At 42.2% G+C, this 22,228-nt stretch overlaps 1 protein-coding gene across 1 annotated transcript in view; it reads left to right on the top strand.

The window, feature by feature from the left end:
- The window catches only part of ccdc197 (coiled-coil domain containing 197), a 105,951-nt gene extending 84,140 nt beyond the window's left edge, over positions 1–21,811 (top strand). Inside the window, exons 7-9 of the mRNA XM_072274608.1 lie at positions 6,205–6,315; positions 15,708–15,824; positions 19,172–21,811. Coding sequence (XP_072130709.1) covers positions 6,205–6,315; positions 15,708–15,824; positions 19,172–19,360 — 417 coding nt within the window. The 3' untranslated portion in view covers positions 19,361–21,811. The remainder of the gene's footprint in view (positions 1–6,204; positions 6,316–15,707; positions 15,825–19,171) is intronic.
- Positions 21,812–22,228: the final 417 nt, after the last annotated feature.

The following is a 22,228-nucleotide window of genomic DNA, read 5'->3' as shown; positions in this document are numbered from 1 at the left end:
AGAATGGGATGATAAGTAGACTGTTAGCACAGAGCACCGCTGTGGCCATTCCCCTCAATAATCGGTATTCGGTTTTGGATGCTGTTGTGGGGGGATGACCTCCCAGTGGAATGCCATGGAGACCGGGTCACTGGCACTGAGCGTGGGTCCATGGCACAGAAGGGAAAGAGAAAGAGAAAGGGAGTGGTAGTATAGGGGACTCAATAGTCATGGGAGCAGACAGGAGATCCTGTGGATGTGAACAGGACACACAAATGGTATGTTGCCTCCCAGGCTCCAGGGTCAGAGACATCTCAGGTCACGTTCACAACATTTTGGAGAGGGAGGGGAAGCAGCCAAATGTCTTGGTACATATTGGTACCAATGACATAGGAAGGAAAAGCAAGGAGGTCCTGTAAAGAGAATTTAGAGAGCTAGGTAGAAAGCTGAGAAGCACGACCTTCCGGTAGTAATTTCTGGATTGTTGCCTGTGCCACGCACCAGTGAGGGTAGAAACAGGATGATTTGGCGGATAAATATGTAGCTGAGAAGCTGGTGCAGGGGGCAGGGCTTCAGGTTCTTAGATCATTGGGATCTCTTCTTGACCTGTACAAAACTGACAGGTTGCTCCTGAACCCGAGGGGAACCAATATTCTTGTGGGCAGTTTTGTTAGAGCTGTTGGGGAGAACTTAAACTAATTTGGCTGGGGGGGAGGGGTTGGGAACCGGCGTGAAGAGACTCAGGAAAGGACAGATGCTAAAAAAGTAAAGATAGCGTGCTGTCAACTGTCAGGAAGGACAGGCAGGTGATGGGACAAAATGGCAGCCAGCAGGGTGAGAATCAGTGTATTAGGGATGCAGAATCGAAAAGGGTAGCAAATACAGTACTCCATGTGTTATATCTCAATGCAAGGAGTATAAGAAATAAGGTGGATAATCTTGTTGCACTATTACAGATTTTCAGGTATGATGTTGTGGCCATCACTGAATCATGGCTGAAGGATGGTTGTAGTTGGGAGCTGAATGTCCAAGGTTACACGTTGTATCAGAGGGATAGGAAGGTAGGCAGAGAGGGTGGTGTAGCTCAGCTGGTAAAGAATGGCATCGAATCAGTAGAAAGATGTGACATAGGATTGAAAGATGTTGAAGAAACTTTGAAGAAGATGTTGTTAAGAAACTGCAAGGGTAAAAGGACTCTGATGGCAGTTATACACAGGCCTCCAAAGAGTAACTAGGATGTGGACCACAGATGACAGTGGGAAATAGAAAATCTGTGTCAAAGGGGCAATGTTATGATAGCCATGTGAGATTTTAAATTGCAGGTACATTGGGAAAATCATGTTGGAACTGGATCTCAAGAGAATGAGTTTATTGGATGCCTAGAAGATGACTTTTTGGAGCAGTTTATCATTAAGCCTACTAGGGGATCAGCTATATTGGATTGGGTGTTATGTAATGAACCAGAAGTGATTAGGGAGCTTAAGGTAAAGGAACCGTTCGGAGATAGAGTTCACAATATGATTGAATTCAACTTGAAATTTGATAGGGTGAAGATTCAAAGTAATAGAACAACAACTTAAAGATTCAAGATTCAATATTGATTAACATCATTTCCCATACACAAGTATAAAGGGAAGAAGTCGTAGATGTGTACAGCACTGAATCAGACCATTTGGCCCATCTAGTCCATGCCAAACCATTTGATCTGTTTACTGCCATTGACATGCACCTGAGCCACAGCCCTCCAAACCCCGGCCATCCATGTACCTATCCAAACTTCCCTTATGTGCTGAATTCGTGCTCACATGCACCACTTACACTGGCAGCTCGTTCCACACTCTCAGCACCAGCTGACTGAAGAAGTTTCCCATTATGTTCCCTATAGCCTTTTCACCTCTCGCCCTTAACCCATGACCTCTACTTGTTGTCCCAAACAACCTCAGTGGAAAAAGCCTACTTGCATTTACCCTATCTATATCCCTCTTAATTTTGTATACCTCGAACAAATTCTCTCAATCTTCTACATTCCAAGGATTAAAGTCCTAACCTATTCAATCTTTCCTTGTAAATCAGGTCCTCCAGACCTGGCAACATCCTTGTAAACTTTCTCTGTACTCTTTCAACCTTGTTTACATCTTTCCTGTAGATAGGTGACCAGAACTGTACACAATTCTCCAAATTAAGCCTCACCAACATCTTCTGATCACAATACAATTGAGTTCAACTTGAAATTTGATAGAGAGAAAATAAAATCTGATGTAGCAGTATTTCAGTGGAGTAAAGAAAATTACAGTGGTATGAGAGAGGAGTTGGCCAAAGTAAATTGGAAGGAGATGCTGGCAGGGATGTCACCAAAGCAGTGATGAGTTGAGTTTCTGGGGAAAATGAGGAAGGTACAGGATAGATGTATTCCAAAAACAATGAAATACTCAAATTGCAAAACAGTAATTGTCTGATGCGAGCAGTCAAAGCTAATGTAAAAGCAAAAGAGAGGGCATACAACAAAGCAAGAATTAATGGTAAGACAGAGGATTGGGAAGTTTATAAAAACAAAAAGCAGCTAGAAGAATCATTAGGGGCAACAGGTGAAATATGAAAGTAAGCTAGTAAACAATATCAAGGTAAATACTAAAAGCATTTCAAGTATATAAAAAATAAAAGAGAGATGAGAGTGGATAAAGGACAACTTGAAAATGAGGTCAGAGAATAATAACAGTGGACGCAGATGAACTAAATGAGTATTGTGCATCAGTCCTCACTGTGGAAGACACGAACACTGTGCTAGGTGATGAAGGGTGTTAGGGAAGAGAAGGGAGTGCAGTTACTATACAAAGGAGAAGGTGCTCAAAAAGCCAAAGACCTAAAGGTACATAAGTCACTCTGATTAGATGAACTGCACCCTAGGGTTCTGAAAGAGGTAGCGGTAGAGATTGGAGAGGCATTGGTAATGATCTTTCAAAAATCATTGGACTCTGGCATGGTGACCAGAGAATTGGAAAATTACAAATGTCACACTACTCTTTAAGAAAGGGGGAAGGCAGCAGAAAGTTATAGACCAATTAGCATGACCTCAGGATGAGGTAATGGAGTACTTGGTGACACATGACAAGATATACAAAGTCAGCATGATTTCCTTAAGGGAAAATCTTGCCTGACAAACCCGGAAATCTTTGAGGAGATTACAAATAGAATAGATAAAGGAGATGCAGTAGATGTTGTATATTTGGATTTTCAGAGGCCTTTGATGAGGTACCACACATGAGGCTGCTTACCAAGTTAAGAGCATTGGCTGATTGGTAGGAGGCGGTGAGTGGGAATAAAGGGATCCTTTTCTGATTGGCTGCCAGTGACTAGTGGTGTTCCACAGGGGTTGGTGTTGGGACGACTTCTTTTTATGCTGTGTATCAATGATTTAGATGATGAATCGATGGCTTTGTTGCCAAGTTTGCAGATGATACAAAGATTGTTGGATGGGAAAGTAGTGTTGAGAAAATAGGTAGGCTGCAGAAGGACTTAGATAGGTTAGGAGAATGGGCAATAGAGAAACAAATGAAATGCAATGTTGGAAAATGCTTTCAGAGGGGATTAACAAGGATAATTCCGGGAATGAAAGGGTTTTCATATAAAGAACATTTGACGGCTCTTGGCCCATTCTTGCTGGAATTTAGAAGTATGAGGAGGGATCTTATTGAATCCTTTTGAATGTTGAAAGGCCTAGACAGGGCAGATGTGGAAAGGATGTTTCCCATGGTGGGGGATCTAGGACAAGAGGGCACAGCCTCAGGATAGAGGGGCTTCCATTTAAAACAGAGATGCAGTAAAACTTCTTTAGCCAGAGGGTGGTGAATTTGTGGAATTTGCTGTGCAGGCAAGGTCATTGTCCGTATTTAAGGCAGAGCTTGATTGGACATGACATCACAGGTTAGGGGAGAAGGACAGGGAGTGGGGCTGAGGAGGGGAAAAAGGATCAGCATGATTGAATCAATGGACCAAATAGCCTAATTCTGCTTCTGTGTCTTATGGTCTTATGGTTTTGGCAGGTATAATTGCTAGCCCACATGTGAAAGCCAGGTGTTGGACTTGCTTTTCAGTGGCTATTTGAGACGCATGTCATTATGAGCATTTAATAGGTAGTGGGAGCTTAATCCCACTACCACTTCTGGCTATGGCAACCTTAAGGAACCCTAGTTCTAATAACTATTATTTTACTAAATTTTCTATACCTTCCCCAATATTACTATACTCCTTCTGTAGTAGGGACAGCAGGACAGTTGAGTATGCTACAGTTCAGAAGAATGGCTGACCTGAATCAAGAAGGAGACTAGGACAAGTACGATGGCAGAGTTGGAAACTCCACTGAAAGGCCTGGATAAAGTGGGAAAGTGGGAGGAGGACGACATGGACACCACCACACAGTTAAGGCAAAGTCCCGTTGAGTAACATGGCCTGCTTCTGAACTGCAAATACAGCTCAGCTGTGTCAATATTTGGGTGCATTTCTGCAAAAGTCATGTTATGAACGTTGTGTCATTCATGATTGAATGAATGAACTAGCACAGAGAGCAGGAATGGTATATCTTTCTGGTTTGAAAGCTGGCTGTGTCCCTTGGTTCGACAGATATTACAACCTCAGCTTCTGGTACATTGCTGAGGACTATCAACCATCTGTCTTATACTATAGTCATAGCCATACTTTATCGATCCCAGGGGGAAATTGGCTTTCATTACAGTTGCGCCATAAATAACAAATAGTAATAGAACCTTAAATAGTTAAATAGTAATATGTAAATTACGCCAGTAAATTATGCAATAAGTCCAGGACCAGCCTATTGGCTCAGGGTGTCTGACCCTCCAAGGGAGGAGTTGTAAAGTTTGATGGCCACAGGCAGGAATGACTTCCTATGATGCTCTGTGTTGCATCTCGGTGGAATGAGTCTCTGGCTGAATATACTCCTGTGCCCAACCAGTACATTATGTAGTGGATGAGAGACATTGTCCAAGATGGCATGCAACTTAGACAGCATCCTCTTTTCAGACACCACCGTGAGAGAGTCCAGTTCCATCCCCACAATATCACTGGCCTTACGAATGAGTTTGTTGATTCTGTTGGTGTCTGCTACCCTCAGCCTGCTGCCCCAACACACAACAGCAAACATGATAGCACTGGCCACCACAGACTCGTAGAACATCCTCAGTATTGTCCGACAGATGTTAAAGGACTTCAGTCTCCTCAGGAAATAGAGACGACTTTGACCCTTCTTGTAGACAGCCTCAGTGTTCTTTGACCAGTCTAGTTTATTGTCAATTCGTATCCCCAGGTATTTGTAATCCTCCACCATGTCCACACTGACCCCCTGGATGGAAACAGGGGTCACCAGTACCTTAGCTCTCCTCAGGTCTACCACCAGCTCCTTAGTCTTTTTCACATTAAGCTGCAGATAATTCTGCTCACACCATGTGACAAAGTTTCCTACCGTATGTAGAGTAACACACACAAAATGCTGGATGAACTCAGCAGCTCAGGAAGTATCAATGGAAAGTAGTAAACTTGAGTTTTCAGGCCCAGACCTTCTTCAGGACTGGAGCAGATGTACAAAAAGTGGAATATCCCAGTGGCCAACTATTTCAATTCCAATCCCCACTCCTCTTCTGACATGTCAGTCCATGGTCTCTGCTTCTGCCTTGATGAGGCCACTGTCAGGTTGGAGAGACAATGTCTCATATTCTGTCTAGGTAGTCTCCAACATCGATTTTTCCAACTTCCAGTCATTTCTTTCCCCACATCCCTCCCTCTTCCTCATTTCCCCTCTCTGGCCTCTTACCTCTTCTCTTGCCCGTTACACTCTGGGTCCTTTTCTCCTTTCCTTTTTCTCATGGTCCACTCTCCTCTCCTATCAGATTCCTTCTTCTCTAGCTCTTTAATTTTCCCACTCTCCAGGCTTCACCTATCACCTTCTAGCTTGTCCTCCTCCCCCAACACCCTGCCTTTTTATTCTGGCTCCTTCCCCCTTCCTTTCCAGTCCTGATGAAGAGTCTCAGCTGGAAATGTTGACTGTTTATTCATTTCCACAGATGCTGCCAGACCTGCTGGGTTCTTCCAACATTTTGTCGGTGTTGCTCTGGATTTCCAGCATTTGCAGAAATGCTTGTCCCTATACGTTTCAGGGACAATTCACTTCTTTTCCTTCAGAATTGATTCCTTTTTTGGGTCTTTGTTTCCAAACAGATGATGACTAGCCAGCTTTCACAACTCCAAATGGAATATGATGCCAAAAAGGAGAAGAACAAACGGATGGAGCAGATATTAAATCTTCACAGAGGCAACTTCATCCACCAGGTATCTTGTAAAATGATTAAGGAGGATTTTTTTTTAAATGATCAAGATGGATTTACTTTTCAGTAATGCCATAAACTCGGTTGGTAATTATAACATATTAGTGTCGTTTATAAAAGATATAGTTACATCTTGTTATATAATTTCACTGGACAACAAAGATTTTTCTTCCTGAATACTTTTCTGTATATCTTATAAACTTTGGACTGCTGATCATGAAAATTGCCATGAAATTTCCCTATCATGCACCATTTTTAGAAATCACCTAATGGTTATATCAATTCATAATCCAAGTCAGAGTAACTGATGCCAAGATTAAGGAAGGCATTTTTGTTGGTCCACAAATCAAACAGTTCATCACTGACAAGCAATTTGAAGAAGTTTTAGAGGGACTAGAGAAAATCACATGGAAGTGATTCAAGGATGTTGTTGAAAAATTTCTTGGCAACTACAGAGCACCAAACTATATGCCGCTGGTTGACAACCTGCTTCAAGCATACAAAACCATGAAGTGCAACATATCACTAATGATTAATTTTCTGCATTCCCATTTAGACTTTTTCTTGCAAATCTTGGTTCTGTCAGTGACGAGCATGGTGAAAGGTCATGGAGAAACGATATCAGGGCAACTGGAATTCATCAATACTGGCTGATTATTGTTGGACACTTAAGCAAGAAACCTCAGACACTGAGTACAAATGAAAATCATCAACAGAACATTTTTAGCTTAGTTGAACTATTGCAAAGCATCAGCACCATTATGCAATTAAACACATTATATTCAATAAAAGTAAATTTCTTGTTTCTCCAAATTCCTATGTCATACAAGTAGTCTGAAATTATATTTGTGTTCAGCTTCAAGCAGTCTACCATAAACAGAAAAAATTCTGAAGAAGCAATACTTTTGAAAGTATTTGTTGTCTGGTGTTTTCAAATCTAATTTATGCACAGAGTATTTACATCAGCTAGGTCATAGACCAGTACAGGCCCTTAAGATCACAATGTTGTGCCAGACCAAATAAATTAGTCATCAAATTGCCAACTAAACTACACAAAGGCCATATCCTTCCATTTTCCTCACATTCATGTGTCTACTGAATCTAAGCATTTCTTAAAACTCCCTAATGTATCTGCCACCACCTCAGGCAGCACATTCCAGGCAGCCAACACCCTCTGTGTAAAAAATCTTGCCCCTCACATCTCCTTTGAACTTACCCCTCTCACCTTAAATACATGCCTTCTGGTATTAGACATTTCCACCCTGGGGAAAAAGATACTGTCTGTCTACTCTAATTTTATAAGCCTCTATCGAATCTCCCCTCAGTCTGCACCATCCCAAGGAAAACAACCCAAGTTTGTCCAGCCTCTCATTATAGCACATGCCCTGTAATCCAGGCAACATCCTTCTGCATCTTCTGCACCCTCTCCAAAGCCTCAACATCCTTCCTATAATGGGGCGACCAGAACTATATGCAGTATTCCAGATGGGGCCTAACTAGATTTTATAAAACTACAATTAACTTCCTGACTTTTTGTTTAATTTGTAAACCCAATTTATGCATAGAGTATACATCAGTTTATGCGAAGATTACTGTGAAAGGGAATGCACACTGTGTTAACCTCCACAGCATTACTGACAGTCAATAGAATTGCCTAGAGTCACAGAGAAGTACAGCACAGAAGCACGCACTTCTCTTAAATATTAGAACTGACCACATGGACCGCTTATGCTGGCTTTTATTCCACCCTCTCACTACCTTCTGAGTGAAGAGGTTTCCCCTCATGTCCCCCTTAAACTTCACACTTTTCACCCTTAACCCATAACCTCTAGTTGTAGTCCCACCCAACCTCAAGGAAAAAAACTTGCTTGCATTTACTCTATCTATACCCCTCATAATTTTGTATACCTCTATCAAATCTCTCCTCAGTTTTCTACGTTCCAAGGAATAAAGTCCTAATCTATCCAATCTTTCCTTATAACTCATGTCCCCCAGTACTGACAAAATCCTTGTAAATTTTCTCGGTACTCTTTCAACCTTATTTACATCTTTCCTGTAGGTAGGTGACCAAAACTGCACAGAATACTCTAAATTAGGCCTCAATAATATCTTGTATAACTTCAACATAACATCCCATCTCCTCTACTCAATATACTGATTTATGAAGGCCTCTTTAATTTCCTTCCCTAATTCTGCCTGTTACCCATCTCTCCATCCTCTCTTCATACATTGTTTTTTTTAAACTGCTTTCCTGTTTCCTTCTGTCTGAATGGGTTTTATTATTTGAGTTTGTACTCTGTAATCTCTTTGGGCATGCTAGTGATTGTGAATGTGTACTATAGTATGACAGCCATAGAAGTGGATTCGACAAAATCAGGGCAGAGATTGTTTAAAAAAAAGTAGAAAATGCTGGAAATAGCCAGTAGCTCAGACAATCCCTGTAGAGAGAGATATTCATCCAGAGCACATCAGATATTACAGGAGGATTTTGCTTAAAATTTCCACCTGTTAAAATGTATTGGCAACATTTATGCAAATGATCTGTGATTGATTGATGTACAGGATGCTGGTATGTGAAATATCAACACTGAATTGGAGAATACACAGTCGATGTTTTGGGCTGAAACTCTTCATCAGGACTGGAAATGAAGGGGGGAGGGAAGAAGCTAGAATAACAAGATGGGGGGGGAGGAGGGAAAGCTTGAATATGATAGGTGAAACCAGTCGGATGGGGGAGGGAAGGTGAAGTCAGAAACAGAGAGGAGATAGGTGGAGAAGGTTAAGGGCTGGAGAAGGCAGGACCATGGGAGAAAGGGAAGGAGGAGGGACACCTGGAGAAGGGGGGGCGGGGAATGATAGGCAGGTGAGGAGAAGAGGTAAGAAGGAGGGGGCCAGAGTGGGGAATTGAAGAAGAGAGAAGGGGGGAGGAGAAAGAAAACACTGGAAGTTGAAGAAATTGGTGTTCATGCCATCAGGTTGGAGGCTACCTAGACAGAATGAGGTGTTGCTCCTCCAAATTGAGAGTGGCCTCATCGTGGCAGAAGAGGAGGCCAACATACCAGCCCTGAGCCTGGATTTTCAGACTGGACCTGATGAACGTAGAATGTAAGGAAACAACAGTTGATCTAGTAGCTAACGGGCATACCTGCATTTCTACCCTTCATAGCTGCTGTAACTATTGGCCATTAGCCATTAGACATAGGACCATAATTAGGCCATTTGACCCATTGAGTCTGCCCCACCATATCATCACGGCTAACTTATTATCCCTCTCAACCCCATTCTCCTACCCTCTCCCTATAACTTTACATGCTCTGACTAATCAAGAACCTATCAAATTCCGCTTTAAATATACCCTGTGACTTGGCGTCCGCAGCCATCTGTGACATTGAATTCCACAGGTTATCCTCCCTCTGGCTAAAGAAACTCTTCCTTATCTCTATTCTAAATGAGTGTCCCTCTATTCTGAGGCTTTGCTCTTTTGTCCTAGACTCACCCATTATAGGAAAAATCCTCTTCATATCCACTCTATCAAGGGTGTTCAATATTCGATAGTTTTCAATGACATCCCTTTTCATTCTTCTAAACTCCAGTGAGTACAGGCTGAAAACTATCCATTGTTCCTCATATGCTAAACCTTTCTTGCCCGGAATCATTCTTGAGAATCTCCTCTGGACCTCTCCAATGCCAGCAAATCTTTCTCAGATAAGGGACCCAATACTCTTAAGTGCGGTCTGAGCAATGCCTTATAAAGCCTCAGCATCACATCTTGCTCTTATATTCTAATCCTCTCAAAATGAATGCTAACATTGCTTTTGCCTTCCTTACCACAGACTCAACCTGCAAGTTAACCTTTAGAGTGATTTGCACAAGGACTCTCAAAACCCTTTGCACCTCTGATATTTGAATTTTCTCCCCATTTCAAAAATGGTCTATATCTTTATTCCTTCTACAAAAGTGCATGACCAAACACTTCCCGAAACTGTACTCCATCTGCCATTGTCTAGACTCCTGCTTCCCCAAAACTACCTGCCCCTTCACCTATTTTCATATTGTCTGTAAGCCTGGCCACCATCAATTCTGTCATCCAAATCATTGACATATAATGTGAAAAGAAGCAGTCCCAATATCAAACCCTGTGGGACGCTACCTGTTACCGGCAGCCAACCAGAATGGGCCCTGTTTATTCCCAGTCTTTGCCTCCTGCCAATTAGCCAATCTTCTATCCCTGCTGGGATCTTTCCTGTAATACCATGGGCCCTTATCTTGGTAAGATAAGCAGCCTAATCTGTGGCACTTTGTCAGAGGCCTTCTGGAAATCCAAGTACACAACATCCATTGATTCTCATTTGTCTATCTATCCTGTTATATCCTCAAAGAATTTCAATAGAGGGATGTGATGTTGAGGCTCTGTAAGGTGCTGGTGAGGCCTTACTTGGAGTACTGTGGGCAGTTTTGGTCTCCTTATTTAAGAAAGGATGAAAACATAGAAAACAGGTGCAGGAGTAGGCCATTCGGCCCTTCGAGCCTGTACCGCCATTTATTATGATCATGGCTGATCATCCAACTCAGAACCCTGCACCAGCCTTCCCTCCATACCCCCTGACCCCCGTAGCCACAAGGGCCATATCTAACTCCCTCTTAAATATAGCCAATGAACTGGCCTCAACTGTTTCCTGTGGCAGAGAATTCCACAGATTCACCACTCTCTGTGTGAAGAAGGTTTTCCTAATCTCAGTCCTAAAAGGCTTCGCCTTTATCCTCAAACTGTGACCCCTCGTTCTGGACTTCCCCAACATTGGGAACAATCTTCCTGCATCTAGCCTGTCCAATCCCTTTAGGATTTTATACGTTTCAATCAGATCCCCTCTCAATCTTCTAAATTCCAATGAGTACAAGCCTAGTTCATCCAGTCTTTCTTCATATGAAAGTCCTGCCATCCCAGGAATCAATCTGGTGAACCTTCTTTGTACTCCCTCTATGGCAAGGATGTCTTTCCTCAGATTAGGGGACCAAAACTGCACACAATACTCCAGGTGTGGTCTCACCAAGGCCTTGTACAACTGCAGTAGTACCTCCCTGCTCCTGTACTCGAATCCTCTTGCTGTAAATGCCAGCATACCATTCGCCTTTTTCACCGCCTGCTGTACCTGCATGCCCACTTTCAATGACTGGTGTATAATGACACCCAGGTCTCATTGCACCTCCCCTTTTCCTAATCGGCCACCATTCAGATAATAATCTGTTTTCCTATTTTTGCCACCAAAGTGGATAACTTCACATTTATCCACATTAAATTGCATCTGCCATGAATTTGCCCACTCACTCAACCTATCCAAGTCACCCTGCATCCTGTTAGCATCCTCCTCACAGCTAACACTGCCGGCCAGCTTCATGTCATCCGCAAACTTGGAGATGCTGCATTTAATTCCCTCATCCAAGTCATTAATATATATTGTAAACAACTGGGGTCCCAGCACTGAGCCTTGCGGTACCCCACTAGTCACTGCCTGCCATTCTGAAAAGGTCCCGTTTATTCCCACTCTTTGCTTCCTGTCTGCTAACCAACTCTCTATCCACATCAATACCTTACCCCCAGTACCGTGTGCTTTAAGTTTGCACACTAATCTCCTGTGTGGGACCTTGTCAAAAGCCTTTTGAAAATCCAAATATACCACATCCACTGGTTCTCCCCTATCCACTCTACTAGTTACATCCTCAAAAAATTCTATGAGATTCGTCAGACATGATTTTCCTTTCACAAATCCATGCTGACTTTGTCCGATGATTTCACCGCTTTCCAAGTGTGCTGTTATCACATCTTTGATAACTGACTCCAGCAGTTTCCCCACCACCGACGTTAGGCTAACCGGTCTATAATTCCCCGGTTTCTCTCTCCCTCCTTTTTTAAAAAGTGGGGTTACATTAGCCACCCTCCAAAGCTCAGGAACTAGTCTAGAATCTAACCAGTTTTGAAAAATTATCACTAATGCATCCACTATTTCTTGGGCTACTTCCTTAAGCACTCTGGGATGCAGACCATCTGGCCCTGGGGATTTATCTGCCTTTAATCCCTTCAATTTACCCAACACCACTTCCCTACTAACACGTATTTCGCTCAGTTCCTTCATCTCACTGGACCCTCTGTCCCCTACTATTTCTGGAAGATTATTTATGTCCTCCTTAGTGAAGACAGAACCAAAGTAATTATTCAATTGGTCTGCCATGTCCTTGCTCCCCATAATCAATTCACCTGTTTCTGTCTGTAGGGGACCTACATTTGTCTTTACGTCTTTTCCTTTTTACATATCTATAAAAGCTTTTACAGTCAGTTTTTATGTTCCCTGCCAGTTTTCTCTCATAATCTTTTTTCCCCTTCCTAATTAAGCCCTTTGTCCTCCTCTGCTGAACTCTGAATTTCTCCCAGTCCTCAGGTGAGCCACTTTCTCTGGCTAATTTGTATGCTGCTTCTTTGGAATTGATTCTATCCCTAATTTCTCTTGTCAGCCACGGGTGCACTACCTTCCTTGATTTATTCTTTTGCCAAACTGGGATGAACAATTGTTGTAGTTCATCCATGCAACCTATAAATGCTTGCCATTGCATATCCACTGTCAATCCGTTAAGTGTCATTTGCCAGTCTATCTTAGCTAATTCACGTCTCATACCTTCAAAGTTACCCCTCTTTAAGTTCAGGACCTTTGTTTCTGAATTAACTATGTCACTCTCCATCTTAATGAAGAATTCCACCATATTATGGTCACTCTTACCCAAGGGGCCTCTCACGACAAGATTGCTAATTAACCCTTCCTCATTGCTCAAAACCCAGTCTAGAATAGCCTGCTCTCTAGTTGGTTCAAAAAACCATCCCGCATACATACCAAGAAATCCTCTTCCTCAGCACCTTTACCAATTTGGTTCACCCAATCTACATGTAGGTTGAAGTCACCCATTATAACTGCTGTTCCTTTATTGCACACATTTCTAATTTCCTGTTTAATACCATCCCCGACCTCACTACTACTGTTAGGTGGCCTGTACACAACTCCCACCAGCGTTTTCTGCCCCTTAGTGTTATGCAGCTCTACCCATATCGATTCCACATCTTCCCGGCTTATGTCCTTCCTTTCTATTGCATTAATCTCCTCTTTAACCAGCAACGCCACCCCACCTCCTTTTCTTTCATGTCTATCCCTCCTGAATATTGAATATCCCTGAACATTGAGCTCCCATCCTTGGTCACCCTGGAGCCATGTCTCTGTGATCCCAACTATATCATAATCATTAATAACAATCTGCACTTTCAATTCATCCACCTTGTTACGAATGCTCCTTGCATTGACACACAAAGCCTTCAGGCGCTCTTTTACAACTCTCTTAGCCCTTATATAATTATGTTGAAAAGTGGCCCTTTTTGATGCTTGCCCTGGATTTGTCGGCCTGCCACTTTTACTTTTCTCCTTACTAGTTTTTGCTTCTACCCTCACTTTACACCCCTCTGTCTCTCTGCACTGGTTCCCATCCCCCTGTTGTGAACTAACCTCCTCACGCCTAGCCTCTTTAATTTGATTCCCACCCCCCAACCATTCTAATTTAAAGTCACCTCAGTAGCCCTCGCTAATCTCCCTGCCAGGATATTGGTCCCCCTCGGATTCAAGTGTAACCCGACCTTTTTGTACAGGTCACACCTGCGCCGAAAGAGGTCCCAATGATCCAAAAACTTGAATCCCTGCCTCCTGCTCCAATCCCTCAGCCACCCATTTATCCTCCACTTCATCGCATTCCTACTCTCACTGTCGCGTGGCACAGGCAGTAATCCCGAGATTACTACCTTTGCAGTCCTTTTTCTCAACTCCCTTCCTAGCTCCCTATATTCTCCTTTCAGGACCTCTTCCCTTTTCCTACCTATGTCATTGGTACCTATATGTACCACGACCTCTGGCTCCTCACCCTCCCACTTCAGGATATCTTGGACACGATCAGAGATATCCCGGACCCTGGCACCAGGGAGGCAAACTACCATCCGGGTCTCTGGAATGCGTCCGCAGAATTGCCTATCTGACCCCCTTACTATCGAGTCCCCTATCACAACTGCCCTCCTCTTCCTTTCCCTACCCTTCTGAGCTACAGGGCTGGATTCTGTGCTGACGTTGGAGAGGGTGCAGAGAAGATTCACTAGAATGATTCCGGGAATGAGAGGGTTAGCATATGAGGAACATTTGTCCGCTCTTGGACTGTATTCCTTGGAGTTTAGAAGAATGAGTGGAGACCTCATAGAAACATTTCGAATGTTGAAAGGCATGGACAGAGTGGATGTGGCAAAGTTGTTTCCCATGATGGGGGAGTCTAGTACGGGAGGGCATGACTTAAGGATTGAAGGGCGCCCATTCAGAACAGAAATGCGAAGAAATTATTTTAGTCAGAGGGTGGTGAATCTATGGAATTTGTTGCCACGGGCAGCAGTGGAGGCCAAGTCATTGGGTGTATTTAAGGCAGAGATTGATAGGTATCTGAGTAGCCAGGGCATCAAAGGTTATGGTGAGAAGGCAGGGGGAGTGGGACTAAATGGGAAAATGGATCTGCTCATGATAAAATGGCGGAGCAGACTCGATGGGCCGAATGGCGACTTCTGCTCCTTTGTCTTATGGTCTTATGGATTTGTCAGGTGAGATTTCCCCTTAAGGAAACCATGCTGCCTTTGGCCTATTTTATCATGTGTCTCCAAGTACTCCGGAACCTCCTCCTTAATAATGGATTCCAACATTTTTCCAAGTACTGAAGACAGGCTAACTGGCCTATAAATTCCTTTCTTCTGCCATCCTCCCTTCTTAAAGAGTGGAGTGACATATGCAATTTTCCAGTCGCAGAATCAGAATCAGGTTTATTATCACCGGCTTGTGATGTGAAATTTGTTAGCTTAGCAGCAGCAGTTCAATGCAATACATAATATAGAAGAGAAAAAAAAAAGATAAAATTAAAATAATAATAGTAAATAAATCAATTACAGTATAGGTATATTGAATAGGTTTTAAAAACATGCAAAAAAACAGAAATGCTGTATATTAAAGAAAAAAGTGAGGTTCTGTCTTCTGGAACCATGCTAGAATCTCGTGATTCTTGAAAGATCATTACTCATGCCTCCGCAATCTCTTCAGCTACCTCTTTCAGAACCCAGGGGTGTAGTCCATCTAGTCCAAGTGACTTATCTGTTTTCAGTCTTTTCAGCTGCCCAAATGCGAAATCCTTAGTAACGGCGACCACATGCACTTCTACCCCCTGACACCCTTGAATTTCTGGCAAATGGCTAGTGTCTTCCACAGTGAAAACTGACACAAAATACTTTTCATGTTCATCTGCCATTAATGGTTGTTTTCAAAATGTGCTTTTGTTTCTTAGAGTGAAGAGGTTGGCGCTCTCCTATTGGCTATTAACAATCTGGCAGATCAGTGCTATTTCAGGCATTATGGGATATTGGAGGAAATGATTATTCTGACAAAACTGAACATGGTAAAGGTCAGAACATTTAACTTTTTATTCTATATAAACGTTGTTTCTTCTCCCTGTGCATTGTCAGCCATCACCATTTGGAATTCAACTCATCTAGTTTTAATGTTCCTGTCTCTCATATTTCTGGCCTTGTCATTTCCAATGAGTTCCTAGTCTTCCTTTCAGGAAATTGCTCCATAGTTTGAATGCTCACCTCTCTGCTGGCGTCAGGAAGAAGATACAGGAACCTCAGGAATCACACCCCCAGGTTCAGGTACAATTATTACCCCTCAACCATCAGGCTCTTGAACAGAGGGGATAACTTCACTCATCTTCACTCACCCCACTTCACTGAATTGACCTCACAACCTATGGACTCACCTTTAAGGACTCTACAACTCGTCTTCTCGATACTTATTGCTTATTTATGTATTATTATCATTATTTTCTTCTCTTTTGTCATTTGCAGTTTGTTGTCTTTTGCACACTGGCTGTTTGTTCATCTCTATCTTGTGTGGATTTTCATTGATTCTATTCTGTTTCTTTCTACTTACTGTAAATGCCCATGAGAAAATGAATCTCAGGGTAGTATATGGTGATATATATGTTTTTTGATAATAAATTTAACCATATAACCATATAACAATTACCACACGGAAACAGGCCATCTCGGCCCTTCTAATCCATGCCGAATTCTTACCCTATCCTATTCCCACCGACCTGCACTCAACCCATAACCCTCCATACCTTTCCTGTCCATATATCAATCCAATTTAACTTTAAATGACAACATCGAACCTGCCTCAACCACTTCTGCTGGAAGCTCATTCCACACAGCTACCACTCTCTGAGTAAAGAAGTTCCCCCTCATGTTACCCCTAAATTTTTGTCCTCTAATTCTCAACCCATGCCCTCTTGTTTGAATCTTCCCCACTCTCAATGGAAAAAGTCTAACCACGTCAACTCTATCAATCCCCCTCATAATTTTAAACACCTCTATCAAGTCTCCCCTCAACCTTCTACGCTCCAAAGACCTAACTTGTTCAACCTTTCTCTGTAACTTAGGAGATGAAACCCAGGCAACATTTTAGTAAGCCTCCTGTACTCTCTCAATTTTATTGACTTTGAACCTTGAACTTTTCAGCTTGCAACTTGCTTATCCAAGGCCCTTCTGTCCGTACTCTAATTCACCCCACTATGACAATCATCTTAGTTCAGTGTTGGGGTGAGTGAAGCTATCCCCTTTATTCAAGAGTCTGTTGGTTGAGGGGTAATAACTGTTCCTGAACCTGATGGTGTGAGTCCTGAGGCTCCTGTACCTTCTTCCTGATGGCAGCAGTGAGAAGGTGGTGGGGGTCCCAGATGATGGATGCTGCTTTCCTGTGATATTACTCCGTGTAGATATGCACGATGTTAGGAAGGACTTTGCCCATGATGGACTGGCCTGAATCCACTAATTTTGTGTAGGATTCTCCATTCAAGGGCATTGGTGTTTCCATACCAGGCTGTGATGCAGCCAGTCAATATACTCTCCACATCTATAGAAGTTTATTAAAATTTTAGATGCCATGCCAAATCCATACAAACTTCTGAGAAAGTAGATACAGGCACTGCCATGCCTTCTTTGTAATGACACTTATGAACTCATCCCAGGAAAGGTCTTCTGAAGTGATAACACTGAGGAACTTAAAGTTGCTGACTCTGTCCACCTCTGATCCCTTAATAAGGACCAGGTCAAGGACCTTCAGTTTCCCCCTCCTGTAGTCAATAATCAGCTCTTTGGCTTTGCTGATTGTGAGTGAGGGCTTGTTATGGCTCCACTCAACCAGATTTTCAATCTCCCTCCTATATGCTGATTGCTCATCACTTCTGATTCAGCCAACAGTAATGGTGTTGTCAAAAAACTTTACCACATATTCTTAAAAACCATCCCTTTAAGTCTTTTGTTAACGTTTCCTAATGTGCTACCACTTTTTGTGGTACAGAGCTCATTAAAGGTCATAGACATGTGCCGTTAAATATTAACTAGTAAAGGAATACTTATGTTTAGGAAGATAGTTAAATTTAACAGTGGGCTCATGGCCAAGTGGTTAAGGCATTGGACTAGCTACCTGAAGGTCGTGAGTTCGAGCCGCAGCCGAGGGAACGCGTTGTGTCCTTGAGCAAGGCACTTAATCACACATTGCTCTGCGACGACACTGGTGCCAAGCTGTATGGGTCCTAATGCCCTTCCCTTGGACAACACCGGTGTCGTGGAGAGGGGAGACTTGCAGCATGGGCAACTGCCGGTCTTCCATACAACCTTGCCCAGGCCTGCGCCCTGGAGAGTGAAGACTTTTCAGGCGCAGATCCATGGTCTCGCAAGACTAACGGATGCCTTTCTAACTTTAAATCAGTTACCATCTGTCGTGGTTTTCCTACCGGGCAGCTCGAACCTATTTGATGAGTGTAATGTATAACAAATTTATCACTAAGTCCTACTGAGTAAGAGATACGAATATTCACAGAAATACTCATTCTAAATAACAAAGCACATTCAAATTCAAGTTCAAGTGTGTTGTCATCCGACTGTACATGGATACAACCAAACCAAACAACGTTCCTCCGGACCACGGTGCCCCCACAATACATACGTCATACACAGCACATAAGACAAAGTATTACCATAAATAAGTTAATAAAATATAATTCAACATGTATGTAGTGGGCAGCAGAGGTAAACAGTAAACTGTACAATAAACAGCTCTCTGACCTCAGTGGTGGCAGAGGATGCATTAGTCTCACAGCCTGAGGGAAGACAGTCCTTGTCCTGATGTTCTTGTACTTCCTTCCTGATGGTAGCGAGTCAAAGAGATTGTGGGAGGGGTGGTAGGGATACGCAACTTCGGGCACCTCGTACTCAAAGTAAAGCATTGGAGCTCAGGGCCTGTAAGTTCCTTATAAAAACTCCCAGAAAATATTTGGGAATGTAATATTGAGTTTTACAAAAGTGGGTTGTGCATTTTTTTAAAATTTAGAGCTACAGCATGAAACAGGCACTTACGGTCCTTTGAGCCACACCGCCAGCAATCCTGATTTAAGACTAGCCTAATCACGGGACAATTTACAGTGGCCAATTAGCCTACTAACTGGTATGTTTTTGGACTGTGGGAGGAAGCTGGAGCAGCCAGTGGAAATCCATGCATTCAATGGCGAGGACGTACAAACTCCTTAGAGGTGGTAGGAGTTGCCGTTCTGAGCTGTAGTAGCCTTGTGCTAGTTGCTACACTACCTAGGTGCTCCGTGATCTGAAATAATCAATCCCACAGAAATGTTACCAGGCATCCTTATAATAATATGTTAGAGCTGATTTGTGTTGTCTGCTTGTATTACAGGAGTTCATCGTGGAAAAGAAAATGATTACCCAAATGGCATTACACAAGGATTCAACAACAATCAGTAGTACCTCAGACCAAATTCAGAATAAACCAGGAGTAACTAACAATGCAAAACAACAGACCAATACGTCTCTCGCAAATTCTACTAAAATGGTAGCCCAACATAAGAATTTAAAAAGTCATTAAATTCCAATGCTTAATGTTTTTTTCAAAAGAGAATCTGATATTTACCACTGATCTACAGAGACTATTAATCTATAGTAGTGTAGCGGGTAGCATGATGCTATTACGGTTTGGGGCATTCCAGAGTTAATTCAGACTGTCTGTAAGGAGTTTGTACGTCCTGCCTTTGGAGTGTGTGGGTTTCCCCAGGTGCACTGGTCTCCTCCCACAGTCCGAAGACATACCAGGTTAGTCCTGACGAAGGGTCTCGGCCAGAAGCGTGGGCTGTACCTCTTCCTAGAGATGCTGCCTGGCCTGCTGCGTTCACCAGCGACTTTGATGTGTGTTACACACCAGGTAGGTTCACTGGTCATTGTAGATTGGCCTGTGAACTGAACTGGACTGAACTATGACCTTTGTGTTTTATCTTCTGTGTTTTCACTCTTTTTTTATGCTGCCGTTTGCATAATGTTTTTGCACGGGGAGGGGAGAGGGGGCAGGTTTGATGTTTTTCTTTGAACAGATTGGTTCCATGGTTCTTCCTTGTTTGTGAGTGTCTGCGGGGAAGGTGAATTTCTGGGCCGTATACTACATACATACTTCGATGATAATAAATGTAGTTCGAGTCTTTGATTAGGTTAGGGTTAACCAGAGTTGTGGGGTTGCTGGGAGCATGGCTGGAAGGGCCAGAAGGGCCTTTTCCAAGCGGGATTGCTAAATAAATAAATAAATACCTGTTAATGTTAGGGGAGAAGTAATTGGCAAAGGGAAGGGATGCAGTGCAGATTCTTTATGTGATTGTATTCAAGCAAGGTAAATGGTAAGGCACTGAGAAGTGCAGTGGAACAGAGGGATCTGGGAATACAGATACAAAATTCCCTAAAAGTGGCCTCACAGGTAGATAGGGTTGTAAAGAGAGCTTTTGGTACATTGGCCTTTATTAATCAAAGTATTGAGTATAAGAGTTGGAATGTTATGGTGAGGTTGTATAAGGCGTTAGTGAGGTCATATCTCGAGTATTGTGTTCAGTTTTGGTCACCAAATTACAGGAAGGATATTAATAAGGTTGAAAGAGTGCAGAGAAGGTTTACAAGGATGTTGCCGGGACTTGAGAAACTCAGTTACAGAGAAAGGTTGAATAGGTTAGGACTTTATTCCCTGGAGCATAGAAGAATGAGGGGAGATTTGATAGCAGTATACAAAATTATGATGGGTATAGATAGAGTGAATGCAAGCAGGCTTTTTCCACTGAGGCAAGGGGAGAAAAAAACCAGAGGACATGGGTTAAGAGTGAAGGGGGAAAAGTTTAAAGGGAACATTAGTGGGGGCTTCTTCACTCAGAGAGTGGTGGGAGTGTGGAGTGAGCTGCCAGACGAGATGGTAAATGCTGGCTCACTTTTAACATTTAAGGAAAACTTGGACGGGTACATGGATGGGAGGTGTATGGAGGGATATGGTCCAGGTGCAGGTCAGTGGGACTAGGCAGAAAAATGGTTTGGCACAGCCAATAAGGGCCAAAAGGCCTGTTTCTGTGCTGTAATGTTCTATGGTTCTATGACAAAAGCTGACAAGTACAATAAACAACTTTCTTGTTCACAAAAGGCAAATCAAAAACTTGCAGCAGAACTACAGCTTCAAGATTTTCAATAATAGTTCTTTTAAAACCACAGAGCTTATAGTTGACATGTTTATGAGTGGAAAATAATGGTCATGTAATATTTAATTTTGTGTATGTGTTACCTTATTTTTATCAAAGTTATGTACATCTGAAAAACACACAACTGAATAGCAAACGATAAATGATGGATCATGAAAATGAATGACAGCATGAACATCAATTTCTCCTGGTAATTTTCCTCCTCCCCTTTCCCTCCTTTTCTATTCCTCACTCCGGCCTCTTATTGTTGGCATTTAATATTTCAGTAATATTTGAGTAATCTTGTATACATAATGGTTGATTAAGCATTCGTTTGTTTAAATAATTCATTATGAGTTACAGTGCCTATGAAAAGTATTTACCCCCTTTGGAAGTTTTCATGTTCTATTGTTTTCCAACATTGAACCACAGTGGATTTACTTTGTTTTTTGACACTGATCAACAGAAAGGAGCAGAAAACAGAATGCCCAGAGTTGTAATAGTGTGACACTAGACTACTATGGCGCCCTATGCCCTCTAGGTTGTAAGATGCTCTTCACTTTAGCACCTCTATCAAATCTGAATGGTGTCCCCAAATGGACTGACACCAAACATGAGGTAACATAACCACACTTTACCATGGTCATTTTCTGTTATGTGGAGATACACTGTTGTGTAATTAATATTTCAGTTATATTTGAGTATTGTTATGTATATATATTGGTTGATTTAGTATTCTTGTTCTTTAAATAATTAATAACAGACTCTATGTAAAAATATGTTAGTTGCACATGTCATCATGCTATTATATGATACATGTGTGTTTCACTTAAAGTAAACACAAAGTTCCTGGACTCCTGTATACTCTTTGAAGTAATTTAATGTTTTAAAGTTACAAACCATAACATTGGTGATGAGGTATTTTTAAAATGAACCTGAGAGGGCTTCCAAGCCATTGAAGCAGAGCAAGATGTTCAAAATTACAAAAGAGCTGCGAGAGCACCAGCAAGTAAGAAAGACACCCCAGCATGTGCAAAGATGGTCTTCAGAAGAGAGGACATGATTGACTTTTTTTTAAATCAATAAAAAACAGAAGAATTCCTGGATTCATAAATAGTGAGTTCCGGGTGATAATAATCATTTTTTTTAATCCAAAATAGCTGAATGCATTGGAAAGATTGATGAGTTTGATTACACAATGTGTAATTGGCTCATGTATACTGAATTATTGGAACTGTATTTTGAAGCAAATGAAA

This window comes from Mobula birostris, chromosome 1 (genome assembly GCF_030028105.1).
Source record: "Mobula birostris isolate sMobBir1 chromosome 1, sMobBir1.hap1, whole genome shotgun sequence".
Taxonomy (NCBI): domain Eukaryota; kingdom Metazoa; phylum Chordata; class Chondrichthyes; order Myliobatiformes; family Myliobatidae; genus Mobula; species Mobula birostris.
The sequence above is the reverse complement of the archived record's forward strand: the minus strand, read 5'-3'. Positions and strand labels throughout refer to the sequence as shown.